This window comes from Gallus gallus, chromosome 12, assembly GCF_016699485.2.
Source record: "Gallus gallus isolate bGalGal1 chromosome 12, bGalGal1.mat.broiler.GRCg7b, whole genome shotgun sequence".
In the NCBI taxonomy this organism is placed as follows: domain Eukaryota; kingdom Metazoa; phylum Chordata; class Aves; order Galliformes; family Phasianidae; genus Gallus; species Gallus gallus.
The window spans coordinates 3,671,330-3,685,983 of record NC_052543.1 but is presented as its reverse complement, the minus strand read 5'-3'; the positions used below and the strand labels follow the sequence as shown (position 1 = coordinate 3,685,983).

The window sequence follows — 14,654 nt, the reverse complement described above, 5'->3', positions numbered from 1 at the left end:
ATACAGTCCATCCCTACACTTTCTTCCTGGGCCAAGTACTTCTTTTTAAGGCAACTGCCTACTAGTTTCAACTTATACACCCCCCCCCATTCTACTGCTCTGGGACTTTTTACCACTCCTCAGACACTTCCTGCAGGAAGATCTACAAACACTCAATAATTTTGAAAAGCACAGAGCTATTCTAAGGCCACTATGAACTATCACTCAGTTTTTACACAGATACTTACAACAGTAAAAGCTTTAGTATTGTCTCACAGCCTAACCTTATGCAAGGCAGGTCTACACGAGTGCTACCACAGCCATACAGTAACATTTTGGACCTAATTCTGCTCTGACATGAACACAGCTCCTACCAAAGCCAGTAGGAGCTGTGCCTGCACTTGCTAGGACTAGCTTGGTCTCTTTACAACAGCAGCTTTCCATCCTCTGTATAGTTCTTCCAGATCCTCCTGGTTTTTGAAGTGGATCAGGAAAAAAATGCATTAACTGGTAGAGAATTTGCATAGCCTTTTTCTGCCTCATCACTGGATCTGTCAGTCACTGTGAGCTTTCCACGGCTGTACAGGAGTGCACAGGACTCGTTTCTCAAAGAACAGACAATTAATTTCTACTAAACGACTATTTTTTTTTTCTTTTTAAAATAAATCCATTCTTACATTCCATTTTCAACCCCTCATTCTAATGCAACATATTTTCCATCATGTAATGATATTGCTCCCACATTCAGGAAATGTAGAAACTGATGAAAGGAACAGCATTACTGTGACACAACGTAACATGAAAGAGGAGCTAGATATTTATATTTGAATACTTACATTAAACATGCTGAACCAATGCTGTGCCCCTCTGCAAAGCTTTAAACCAAAACTGCAGCATGAACCAACTTCTTCATTTATAATAAGGTCCATTAGATGAGCAAACTTGCATTTGTATTAGTTTATGTTCATATTAGTTATGATGGCCTACCAGTACATAGTAGTGCCAACCAGAATTAGAGGTCTCCATACATCAATTTTTGGAGTACAGACAAACCATCCCTAATCCTGCTCACCTTTAAACTACCGCTCTGCTTTGCTTTTGTAGATAATGGCCAAAACCACGACAAGCAAAACGTTTCCCGCATCAACATCTCATCTCTCCAAAATACACCCTAACTGCACAGTGTTTCTGAAAGGAGAGAATCTGGAGAAAAATAACCTGTTAGATGGACTTTCCAAGTGCTGTTTCTGCATGCTGACCGTTACTGAATGCAGACACAAAGCTTTAGGAAACCGATAGCAAATTTGCATGGCACAAACATTGTTCATCTGTGAACACCAATCACACCAATTAAACACCTGTCCAGTCATTGAAATAACTACATGTATTATAGCTCAGTTTCAGGCTAGAATTCTCCTTATTTAGGGAAGTAACATGAACAGAAGACTTATTCAGTCTCTAATTTTAGCAAACTGCTTGCATGGGATTTGCAAATTATTCTAAGAGGTGACCTGATTTTGTTTATTGGATCAGTGTTTCCTAATCTACTGGATGTTATTTTGAAGAGTTTGGGGTTCTAACAAAGATATCTGTATATCACTAAATCGTGATGAGAAGCCATAGGAAGCAGCGAGGCACCAGGACCCAAGCAGAGCAGACAAGTGGAAAGGGTGAGCAGTTTGCTTGCCCTGCAGCTCAGTCCCCATGTTGACTGACATCCTCAAACTTTTATTACTGGGAAAAAGAAGTAGAAAGGAGAGTAAAAAGCATCAGCTATACTAAAAGCCAACTTCAGTGTAACCTAGTTAAATAAGAGCAAGAAACAGTTAAGTCCCCGTTGAAAAAAAAAATAGCTTCTAATCAGAACTGGGAGGGGAGTTGGCTTTCAGCTATTTTTGAATTTGAACTTAATAAAAGCCATAACATCAGCTTCCTATTCTGGCCTGGCTGCCCGGGTCCCACCCCAACCAGCCTCCAGGGCATCTCCCCAGCCCTGTCTCTAATGGCCATACCCTTTCTTTCTATGTCCAGGGTGGAAACAATGAGCCAGCACTACTCTGCTACCTCAGGCAGAGTTACGTTTTTAAGTCATTACATCTTTGATTATTAATTTGACTCACCTAAATTGACTCATGCTGTAAGAGGCAGACATGGGAGACAGAATGCTACCCAGCAGCCCTGAGCTTAATGAAGCCAGGCTCCTATGAATTCACTTAGCGAGACCTGCAGGGGTGATGTTTGTTGAGAGTCCCTTCAGTACAGCACCTCCCCAAGAAGCAGAGCGTCAGCATTTGACTGTTAAAGACATGAATTGGAAGAAGTTCAGGTGTGGAAACAGGGCTACGTACTGCAATACAGTTCTGACCATGATCGCTTGAAATACCCCACTTCCATACACACGAGAGGCAAAGTCTGTGTTCAGCACATGTTAGCTGTGAAGAGATCCTTCATGCCAGTAAATCTTGCCAAGTCCTGAAAGCACTGGCCTTAGTCATGCTTGTGCTGTGCAATGCATTCATGTCATTTGTTCAAGAATATTACAGAGAGAAGCAGCCGCTGTCTAACTGCAGTGTTTGCACAGCAACTGGTAATTTGGATATGCATCAGAGCTGTTGCACATCTGTCACAGTTGCTGTATCTCTAATGTAGGTGTTCAACGCTCCCCAGACATACTGGATTTAACTGCAGCACGTGCTGCAAGTGCTGAAGTACAGCTTTGGTATGTATATCACAGCCAGGTCCCTTCCGAGGCACCAGCCTTGCTGCCCATTCATTGCACAGATCTTTTGTACACTTTTCCTCCTAGAAGTTCTAGAGAAGACTACAAAAGGGCTGTGTTTAGAAAGCATCAAAAGAAAGGCTTTGCCATTAATACTACATTCATTGGTTAGCTGATAAATTGCAACAAATTCAGCATTCATAGTCATGTATTTAGACCGTGTTCCAAGACTCGTAGTCAGGCAACTACTTCTGTTTCTTCTCTGCACTCTGCTTTCATACTTATTGCCTTCAGGAAGAGTTGCACAACTCTCACTTGGATGTTGGTTTCCTTTCACTAAACAAGCAGTGTGTGTGCCTGAATGTGGCTCCAGGAATCCAGAGCTGGTGAATATTTTATAGACACATTTTTAAAAATTCATATAAGAAAGAGGCTGGCTTGACTGGTATTTATCCACAGCTGCTGCTGTAACAGGAAACTAAGCTAATTAGAAACAACAGCAACTACATCCAATGGGGGAGAGTAGGTAATTACAAAGATAGCAGGCAACAGTTATTGCAAACTCTCACTATGACAAAAAGATGCATTTGGTTTCCAAAGTTGTCCGTCAACAATATTTTAATGTGGGTTCATTTACCGTTCACTAAAAATAAAACACATTCACTACATCACACATTACTCAGCTTCTAGCTTGTCCTTTCTTACCAAAAGAAAACAGAACAAAATCCTGTTAGCAGTTCAAACCCAAAAGGTGCTGTATAGAATCACAGAATCACCAGGGTTGGAAAAGACCCACATGATCACTCAGTCCAACCATTCACCCATCACCAACAGCTCTCACTAAACCACGTCCCTCAACACAACATCCAAACATTCCTTGAACACCTGCAGGGTCAGTGACCCCACCTCCCTGTGCAGCCCATTCCAGCGCCTGACCACTCTTTCAGATTAGCTCACTGGTAGAAGAATGAAGGCTACTGTTCTAACGCTGTCGGAAAGTGGAGTAGTGCAGGACAATCTGTATTGCTAGCATTGCTGCAGATGACATTCGTGATCCTTAAGCAGCTTCCCCAACCCCTCCAGGCCTCAGATACATCTTCTGAAATGGTACAAGGCTTCTCTTTGCAAGCTCTGAATGACTGCTTGTAAAATGCTTTGCTTTTACTGCTACGTTTTCACAGAAGACACTCTGACTGTATGTACTACTTCATCTTATATACTACCCCAGTGTGCCTATGAAACAAGCCTGAAACACGCACTCTGTACTGTACAGTGTTGTAGAGCAAAATGCAGTAATTTGTAAAAGAACTAAAAAAGATAAGATGTCAAAACAAGTGAAAATAATAAGAAAAACTCATCTTCTCTGTTGCAGCAACCAGGCTGCGCACAACTCTCTACAGACTGAAAACCTGATTTTCCTGCCCTCAGCTTACCACAGGGAACCAAGGTATTGCCCCACTGACAAACCACAGACACTGCTACCACACACCAGGAACCAAAGAGACTGCTTTACTACAAATACAACATGATGCTCATTAATCTTGGAATTGGAGAGGAATGCCCACGTAGTCCCAGGTCCCAAAATACATCGGTCAAGAAAGTGGATGCTGTTAAGACTGTGTTCTCTCCTAAGTTCTTTGTCCCTTACAGATCCAAAAAACCCGAGGGCTTTCTTTGTAATGAGCATCCACGTCTTTTCACAATGCAGATGAAAAAGCCAGCTATTCTATGGCTTTCATACAAACGTCCAGTTTTGTAACTGGAACAAGGTGTCAGAATGAGCTTCCTTATATTTCAGTCTGATTAACATTACAATGAAAGGTCTAGATTATACGCTTACTAACTTCTTTTTTAATGACCAAGCTGTTGAGTTTGAGCAGAAAATGTTTGAAATAAGCGTTGTCTCATTTTTTTATTTGGTTATCTGCTTGAGATACGGGACAACCTGTTTCTGATACATGAAGCAACAATTCTGTAACAAGTCCCAAACTGAATTTTTCTTTTGTACCTATTTGGCCACAAGTGGCTCATTCAGCCAAGAAAGGCTTTTAAGCAGATATTGGAGTTGCAGCCAGGACTAAGTGACAACAACGAGATTAGACTGTTTAAAACCTTGATATTGTTTCTGCTTCGTACCCAAACTGACACCCCACTGAGCTCTTTCCACATTTGCCTTCCTCTGTGGTATGGCAAGAGGCACAGCTCAACACAAACAACAACATTAATGAGATTTCTATTGGGATTGCAATACATTTTTCTATTGGGACCATTTGGACTCTACTACTTGCCTAATTATTCTTCTCCTAATTAATTCTACTGGCAGTTGCAGATCTTCAGTTACATAAACACCCTCCTGTGTTTGCTCACTTAAGTGGAAAGATTCCTGTAACTTAATATGTTAACAATGGGATTAAAAACAGCTACATAACCTCAATTCAATACAGAATATATAGGAATTCTCTGTAGAAAAGATGTATGAAAGCTCCTCAGACCTCTATTTCCCAAATACAAGTAGCTGATTGCAATTTTCAAAGGTACGTTTCAAACTTTTTTCCATCTTGCAGAGCTGGGTGAAGGTCTCCCATGACCAATGAGTACAAAACAATTTCTTTGGATAGCAACATGACAGGAAAGGTTAATACAACTTTACTACACGGAATGATACCACTACAATCTTTAAATATTTGGAGAATAAAAGAGTTCAGCACTCTGCTAAATTATTCCACATACAAACATAGCTAGTAATGACAGAGTACTTGGTGTGTACTTATTTTGTCTTCATGGCTTCCATCCAAATGGAGAGGTAACTCATTTACCCAGCTCTTAAGAATCTGCAGCACCATCAGTACCAGCTTCATCTCATGAAGTGAGATCAAAGTCCATCTTTAGGAAATTTCCAGTACAACGGATTTCTCCCAGTAGTTGCAGAAAGTCCGTCCTGCAAACAGTCAGACTGACTACAGCTGTCCACACAGCCTTCTACAAAAGTAGGAGGCACCCAACCAGTCAAGGTTCTGCACTGACTGCCCATCTGCCATCCAGGCATTCCACACCAGGCTGCCCATTCCATGTAACTTATGACGCTCAGTACCTCCTTCAGACATGCACTTTTTGGGAATACACGCAGTATAGATGAACATTCTAAGTAAACACTTGTCAACAGTTTCCACGCTTTCCAAAGCATGCACAATGGGCTCATTTGGTTTGTCCCATTCATAAAATGTATGGAACTAAAACTAGCCTTGTGTTATCAAAGGCTGCAGTAATTCACAAACAATTATTTGCCTTTCAATTCTACAGTGATAATGACAACAGTTAAATACTTCAGCACTACGTGCACAATTAGCTTCATGAAAGGACAACCTGGAATTTGTAAACATATTGTAAGCAGTAGCTCCTTTAAACTCCTCCCTGTTACCCGGATGGCCTCAGGATGTCTAACTGTGTCTGTCTTTCAGTTACATCAATGATGTGAGAACTCAAAATATTCATAGGAAGGAACCATTAACGTGAAGTAAAGCTAGAACCAGTGCTTTAACAACTCCACTGCATTCTGTGCCATTCTCGTTATTACTGTACATTTAAGACAAGCACCTTAGGTCACAGGTGCAGCCTGCTCACAATGACTCCATTGACTTCTCCTTATCACAAAGTTATTTACTTTTCCAGTTGGAAGCCATCAGCTTTGAAAAAGCTGTTTGAATATTTGAATGGGGAGCTGGCTTAGAGCTCCAGTTTTAATACTCAAGAGAACAGAAGTGATAACTACCAGCCTCCAAGGTCACTTGCCACATTTTGCTTTCCACAAACACAAACAGGGTTATTGGGTATTACAAAACTGAACTCGGCTAATCATTCTCAGGGACTGTAAAATTACATCAGCAGGGATTAGCTCTATGTTTTCCAAATATTATCAGCATCATCAATTCTATTCAATGCAAAGCCTTGAAGATGACTTTAACCACGTGAACTTGCCGCCTGCCTCTCTGCCATGATTACCACCACCTCCTCTGCAGAACTGGCACTCACATGAAGCGGTCTGCTATCTTATCACACAAGCAAAAATCCAGACAAGTTAGCTCAGGCCACTGATTTAAAGTACTAATCTTATCTGGCCCACTTTGCCTGGAGCAGGTAACAGGACACGGGTACCAGCCGCCTGCATGCTGCAGTCACCAGGAGAGGATTAGGAGAATCTGCAAGTCAGGGGAAACAAACATCTCATGACAGCTGCATGGATCTAATGAACATTTCATTTGAGTAGCACCACTGTCACTCAGACACTCTAGTTTTCAGAGTTCAAGCTTAATTTGATGAAAAAAGAGGCATAAAATGATAATTTAAGCCTATTCATCAGCCTGGTTTAAAAAGATTCTGATAGACCATAAATGACAAAGAACTAAAGTAGATTAAAATGCAATAATTTCTGTGTGTTATTTGGTAAATATTTACTTGTTTCTGTGGTAGGAAAGAAAGACAAAATCTGTTCAAGCATCTCCACATAACGAAAAGAAGAGTGCATTCTTTAACTGACAGGAATAATGAGACAGTACCAGTGAACTGCCTCAGAGAACCAACACACTGTGCAAGCTAGAGGTGACCTGACCCTCAAAACCCACCTGGGCTGCCCATGCTGTGCTGCTCAGGGCTCCTTGCTCCAGGGAGGGCTGCTGCCTTGGAACCCACGCAGTGCAGACACACACACAGGCCGCGAGGCCCACGGCGATGGGTTGTGTCACACAGCACATGTACTGCCCGTGTTCCTCCACAACCTGGAATTTCAGCATCGCAGTCACACCTGGTAATGGCAAACCATGAATCAGAATACAATCTCCACTAAGAACATTTAGTAATGTCAGGGGTAAAACTTCCAAAACACAGCACTTCCATCCATTTCTAGTTACACGAACTCTATTCTGAGTAAGGAACGCTGACTGCACACCGACACTGTTCCTGAATTCTGTTTGTAGTGTGCCTGCATTTGGTTTCTTGCCATTTTCTCCATCTAATGAAAACAATCCACCAGCTTCTAATTTCTCCAACTATTTGACAACTAAATGCATTTTCTCTGCCCAGAGAGGCTGTGGATGCTCCGTCCCTGGAGGTGTTCAAGACCAGGCTGGATGGAGCCCTGGGCAACCTGCTCTAGTACCAGACCTGGAGGTTGGTGGCCCTGCCTGTGGCAGGAGGGTTGGAAATTGATGATCCTTGAGTTCCCTTCCAACCCAAGCCATTCTATAATTCCTTGATTCTATGTAAAACAACCAGCTTTTACAAGATGTTTTGGTAATCAACAGAGATAAGTATTTTATACATACATTTAAACACTGCCATGTCACAGAATTACTGGCAACCCAAGTATTACCAAAAAGTACAGTCAAAGAAAGACAAACGGTGAGGTGAGAGTAAAATAATCTGTATAGATCAGAATTCATAAGAGGACAACTAGATGAAGAGAGGGAATCAAAACTAACACACCAACGTGCCTTGGACTGCTCAATGTACTGCTTTCTTAGCCATAAACTTCTTAATACAAACTATTAAATGTAGAATTCTAAATATTTGAAAGAGAAACAGAAGACATACCACAAAGGTGATGTGACAGAGTGAATTGAAAATCCATAGAACATTACTGGAATACACAGTCACAGCATAGCGTAAAGCCCTCTTTGAAGATGGAACACCGTGCATCTCCTCCCGTTCTGTGCAAGAAGTTGTCTCTAAGCGAGTAGAAGTGGCAGCTCAGTACCCTCCATGGAACGTCACAAAGCAAATCTCTCATCCTGCAGTGGGGGCACTCAGGCAGGAAGCAGGCAAGATGCCAGAACAGCACTCAGTTCCGCATAGCCTTTCTACTTGTACAGTATACATGGAGTAATAGACAACAAAGAACAGCAAAAAAAAAAAACCCACTGGTAAGTACCTGGAAGCTATCTGTTACATGTTACAAACCGCAGAAGAGTGGTTTTAATTTCCCTCCTCTCCCACTTCTGCCCTCATCCCCACTCTTACAGCCACGTGCTCCCCCTGCATCTCAAGATGGCTCTGGTACCTGACTACACCATGACCCAAATCAACTGTAACAGAAACAAAATTAACTGAAGGCACTTCTGCTGCTGGATTAGGAGATTAGGACTGGCTTGCTGATCATGTGGTCAGATGAATGCCAGGCACAAAAGGAGCACATGCTCCTTTTGTCATCAGCAAGTCCTCAGCACAGTTCATTTCTGCCTTTTATATGCAACCAAGAGAAAAAGTAAGGAGATGCAGCGCAGAGGAGGATATGACTGAAGATTTACATAGTAACCCAATTCAGCTGAGATGAGACATCTCTAGCATCTGTCGTATATTTAATTTTCATGTCTTATCTTTTACGAGCAGCAAAAAAATAAAGTCAGCATTTCAATAAATCCTGTATTTTACTGTCTGAAATACAGCTTTAGACAAAATTTCAAGAGAACAGCAGTCGTTTGCTCTGTTCAGAGAGCCCAACAGAACAATTGGTATTGCAAAGAACCCTTAAAAGCATCTGGAATAAGTGCCTAATGACCATTTCAGATGAAGGTTTTAGAGGACATTTTAAAGCTTTCACATAATGCAGAAGAGAACTTGGGCTCTGTAAGGTGCTATCAGAGTATTCGTATATATTTGTGTAGGATGGATTACCCTCTGTAAATATTTTTGATGAGTTCTAAATGTCACTGCCTCTTACATGCCACTTTAATTCTGATCAGGTTCGTCTGATCAGAAATTAGTTCAACTCATTTGTGAAATAACAGAATAACCTTTCTTGTTTCAGATCACTGCTTCAATAAAAGGGCTGACAGAACAAATTTCTCATACAAAAAACATTTATAGTTTTCAGCTACTTGCTGTCAGTCACCGGGGGGAACAGCAGTGGCTTGCATCCTGATTTAGGATAGGAGGGCAATCAACGAATTGCCTTTGAGTCCTATTTCTGTTAGCAAATCAAACCAAGCCAAACTTAAATGGAGAGAGGTCTGGTATGAAATAGTTTCCCTGTACCCATGATAACTGAATGAAACAGTGAACCTCATGCTGCCTTTCAGGAGGCCAAGGCTGGGGACTTCTCTGCTCGTAGAAGAAATCTTCACTTTCTGATCTGATAGTATAAGAAAAGCTGCACAAGACAGAAGTCATGGGCCTACAACTGCAGAGGATGCGATAACCCAAGTAATTATTTTCTACAGCAATATGAAATGCTGTTATGACTTCTAAAAATTATTTATTTTGGTCAGTAGTAAAGATCAGAAGCAAGAAATGAAAAAAAAAAAGAAAAAAGGAAAGAATAAAAAGCAGTCAGGATGGGCAGATAAGTACAAAGTCCACTGATAGCCTGCAGGAGTTAGACAAATCATTTCCACTTGTATCCTTACAAACGCCTCCTGCCACCAAAGCTGTAATGTTGATTTGCAGACATTACTTACAGGCACTATAAACCAGGGACCAGAGACATGGCTGCAAGATCCAGCACACGGGGGGGAAAGGCACTGCTTTACTATTGCCAAAAAAAGAGAAAAAGGCAAGTCACTCTTAGCAACTAACTCTGATAAATACAAAGCAGAATAACATGGCCATCCTAAGTCCCCAAAGCAGGCAGATCTTACCCAGCCTAACACCCAGTATGTACCTGAAAGACTTCTGAGCCCGACATACACATCTGACAGTTCTTCCCTTGAAATATGTCATTAAGCAGAAATATTAAATAAATCAGAAGCAGAAACCAGTGCCTGGTGCAGCTATGAGACCTAAAATTGGCCCCTTAACAATTGTTTGTTTCCCACTGTCACATAGTAAGACTTTCACCTTAGCTCAGAACAGAAGAATCCCAGGCTCATGCCTGTCTGATACAGAGAGCTCCTGAAACATGGTAAGAACTGTAAGTATTAATAACAGTTAATTGTATGTTGGGAAGTTATTTACGAAGAGTAAGAACCTGGGGTAGGGGGATCAAACTGCTCTCTGAGAGTGGAAAATAAACTTTTTCACTCTCTCTGCCATTTTTATTGTACTTCTCTCCCAAGACCAAAGGTGAAAACCTTGCTTTGCAGATCTGTTATCGCTACGGAGTCCATTTAGTTGTTCTCTCAAGTGGAAAAGGCTTACAAACAAGAAAATTTGCCCTTTAGTAGATTTGGCACAGTTGCAGAGTTCAGCAGGACAGGAATAAATCCAGCGATCTCCATTTCAGGAAGCAGGTACTGAAACAGACTCCTTAGAACAGTTACAGTTTCAATGAACAAGAACATGAAACAGACCTTTGGAGCAGCCCATCTCCACAACACTGAAGTTTGCAGAGATCAGTCCCTATGTTGCTATATGGGACTGGAATTAAGCACCACCCACCAAGCCACTGCTGTTGCATAGCAGGTTACCATTGCAGCCCTTCCAGACTGAGATCTGGGAGACTGGAAATAATTGTATTTGTAAGGTATTTTTGTTGTTGTTTAGTCACAGTTCTGGTTAATTTAGGAGCTTTAGATACTGTTTTATTATATCTTTTGCAGTATAAAAGCCCTTATCTTTAACTTAGAAGCACTACTCCAGTTTCAAAGAAACATTTTTTAAAGTGCTTTAACCCCCAGAGCTCAACAGATGGGGTCACACAAGCAGACATGGGTTTGATTTCTTGGGGTCTGCAGGAACTAGTGAGCCTTGCCTATTTCTTAAATTATTTACTTATTTTTAAACATCCAACCATGTTCAATAGGTACCCACATGCTGAGCAACCCAACAGTTCAGCTCTTCACTACCCACCATCACCTTCAAAGAATTGAGACTATCCTTCAAAGACAAACAAGACCACTGCATTAAATGGGTTTCTCCTACTGTATCCAAGGACCACCACCTGATAAAAGTAATAATAATAATAATAATAATAATGTTGTCGACTCAGCCTCTCAAATTTCACTTACAATTAAAAACAGTGTCTGAACTATATGATCTTGTTCCTTAGGCACTGCTACTTCCTGTCTTCTTGACAGTACAAATGATAACATTCGCGCCTGGAATCTACTATCTTCGCAGTTATAGTGCAGAATACATGAGCATCCAAGCATCCACAGCTATCTACACCGAGACATAAGTGGATTGCAATTCATCAGTCTGCTTATGCATAGTGGGCACTGCAAATCACACCCGAGAGGACTGTCTGCAGAAGATGTCTAGAGAAAATCTGGAGGAATCTACACCGAAAAACAGATATGCTGTTAAGGCAGGGGAAAAAATAAAAAAAATAAAAAATCAAACCCACAGCTGTCTTCAAGCAAGTACAGCATGTCACATTCAGCTGTGCTTACACTCAGAAAAATCTTTCTTGGAAAGACTGCAAATTTTATTACTTTTTTCTTCAATTTTAGCTTTTTCTTTTTTCCTTTTTCTAAAGATAGTATAGTACAGAACCAAGACCACAGACATACATCTTTCAAAGAGGAAACAACCTCACCTGAGAACCTTCTGAGAAAGACACTGATCAGTGGCCTCTCTGTTACCAATGTGTTCTCCCCACCATTACTGCAATTCGTCACTTGCATTCATAGCAGAGACAAAAGCCAACCTAAAACAAGGAATTTCTAAAAGCTGCAATGTTTTACATTCCATCATTGCCAGAATCACATGCAAAAATCAAGCAGGTATAAATAGCCCTCAACTACATGCAAAGGATCTAAAATAAGATCTTACATAATGAATGTCTGGTATGGGCAACCATACTTGAGATGTCTTGATGCAAAGCAGGTACTGCATCACCAGTGGCAGATATCCCTCCAAGGGGAGAATCCTGTAGGAAGAAGACTGTATAAACTTGTATTAGGTTTTCAGGGACTGTGCAATATGTGCACATCTGAATAAGGGAACAGCCCACGCAAGTAAGCATATGAAGAGAGCCCCACATAAACACAGAAAATCTTATATGTGACAAACACATGGACAGAGGTCATCTGGCTCCTGACATGTGGATACCTGAACAAGGTAACTTCATTTCTCAGATAAAATGCTTTGAGCAGTCAGATAACACCTAAAGCTGTACGGCCATTTGCCTTGCCTGCATTTCTGGAATGGTAAAGGAAAAAAAAAAAAGGAATAAAAAAGGTTGTTCTTATCCAAAACTTCAGCTGCCTCTGGGTACTTCTTGCTCAGCACTCCCCTAGCTGCATTTTGACACCTTGTGAAGCCAGTGCTTGTGAGCATGGAGGGGATAAATGGTGAGCAGAACCTGACTCTGAATTTGTTTCTCTGCAGCTGTCTCAGCGGTGCTGCCAAGAAAAAGCCAAACAGAGTGACATTCTATGTTTGCCTAACTGCTAGCTGAACACCTCCATGAAATCAGAAACCACAAATTTAAGCATATGTAAAGTGCTTGCATAATAAAGAAAAGACTATCTTAAGGAATATTCTATTTGCTTCCTTGACCGGAGGCGAGAGTAGCCACTAACAGTGGTTTGGTGTGCTGAAGAGCCAAGTGCTCGGCAGTTTGCAGAGGGTAAATATTGTCAATGCATGCTCAGAACTCAAAGAAAAAAATAGGTTTTTTAGATTTATTGATTTATGATATGTAGGCAAAGTCTAATGGCAAGTACTTTACCAAACATACTAATTGTCTTATCACTTATCTTCACCACTTATCACAAAAATAGGAAAAAAAATATTTGGAATAATGAAGGTTTTATTGCCCATTCAAGATGTAGTATTCTCTGTAAAGGCCCAGGTGTTGAAATCATAATTTCAGTGGAATTTAGCTTTCACCTAAAATCAGAGAAGCGACACTTTCTATTTTTCAGCTTCAGAAATAAAAAACCAGAACAACCCACAGCAAAACTCAAAGTGAGATCTTCGAGCTGTGAAGGTCTGCAAGCATTGCATTGATGTCTGACTAGTGGCTTCCTACTCCTTCAGGTTGCCAGAAGTGAGGGGAAAGCTAAGTTGCCTTCATTGAAGGCAAAATAACATTTAATGAGTATAACTATAATGTGGTTTAATGAACCTCCTATAATATACAATTATGGAACTATAAGAAGACACAAGACTATGATGCAAAACAGACTAGACTGTAATCACCTCCTAATTTTTGTTTCACAAAAAAATGGCATACAGCAACAACATGCACCAGTTCTAAGTCTGATACTGAAACACAGACATCTTTAAACGACCAGCAAACCTCCTCTTGTTGCACTGCTGCAGTTTGCTGAAACTCCCTTTGGCTCTGTGGTTGGTAGAATTCACATCCTTAAACTGAGGTAAAAACTGAGCAGTGAAAATTCATTATAGTGATTCAAATACAGATTGGAGGCAGGAATGAAATAATTAAAAATCATATGGCACTTGCTGAACTGTAAAGCGTGGAATAGAAAGAGAAGTTAACAGAAACAAACATATTGAAACCTTGAGCTGCCAAAGTCCAAATGAAGCTTACTGTCCACTGATTTGACTTACCAGCTTCCACTCTTCTTGTGCTACTATTCTATGCCACTATGAGAATAGTGGTTTGTATTCTTATGATGCCAGGAAGACTACTTCAGCCAACGTCATTTTACCAACACATCTGAGATGCTGCTGTTTCCAGGCTAGAATTATTTCATGCTGACATTTCAGATCAGTGGATATAAGGAATATGTCCTGACCTTCCTGGTCTTCTGATGGAAAGAATCATCATGGTTCCTGTGCCTCTTTCATCTATAGCTCCTGCCTCGGCATCAAACAACTTACTCCACCAACCTGCAAAACCTGATAGACAGATCCATTCTGTTTTAAGTTCTATGCGTGGAGAAGACAGCAAAATATAGGAACCAAACTCAGCGCTGTTTTCTAGTCAGATAAAAGGTAAGTGGGACACAGAGACTTCCTCCTGCGTTGAGAGGAGTAGCGTAGGGAATAAGATACTAGGAAGAGAGGCTTCTCATTCCATTCTCCTCCCCTTCTACTCAGACAGCTACCTCAC

General features: G+C 41.0%; 2 protein-coding genes across 6 annotated transcripts in view; both read right to left on the bottom strand.

Moving 5' to 3' along the window:
• Positions 1-14,654, bottom strand: part of LOC121106646 — a 28,322-nt gene that overhangs the window by 7,584 nt on the left and 6,084 nt on the right. Inside the window, exons 2-3 of the mRNA XM_046900112.1 lie at positions 10,147-10,217; positions 7,318-7,496 (exon numbers count right to left, since the gene is read on the bottom strand). Coding sequence (XP_046756068.1) covers positions 7,318-7,485 — 168 coding nt within the window. The 5' untranslated portion in view covers positions 7,486-7,496; positions 10,147-10,217. The remainder of the gene's footprint in view (positions 1-7,317; positions 7,497-10,146; positions 10,218-14,654) is intronic.
• Positions 11,581-14,654, bottom strand: part of NOL8 (nucleolar protein 8) — a 29,367-nt gene continuing 26,293 nt past the window's right edge. Inside the window, exons 20-21 of one of the 5 annotated variants that reach the window (XM_040646630.2) lie at positions 12,401-14,440; positions 11,581-12,275 (exon numbers count right to left, since the gene is read on the bottom strand). The gene's annotated coding sequence lies outside the window, so the exon portion shown is untranslated. Of the gene's footprint in view, positions 14,441-14,654 lie in introns of all 5 variants that reach the window. The other 4 variants (XM_040646631.2, XM_025154670.3, XM_040646629.2 and 1 more) reach the window with 4 other exon arrangements.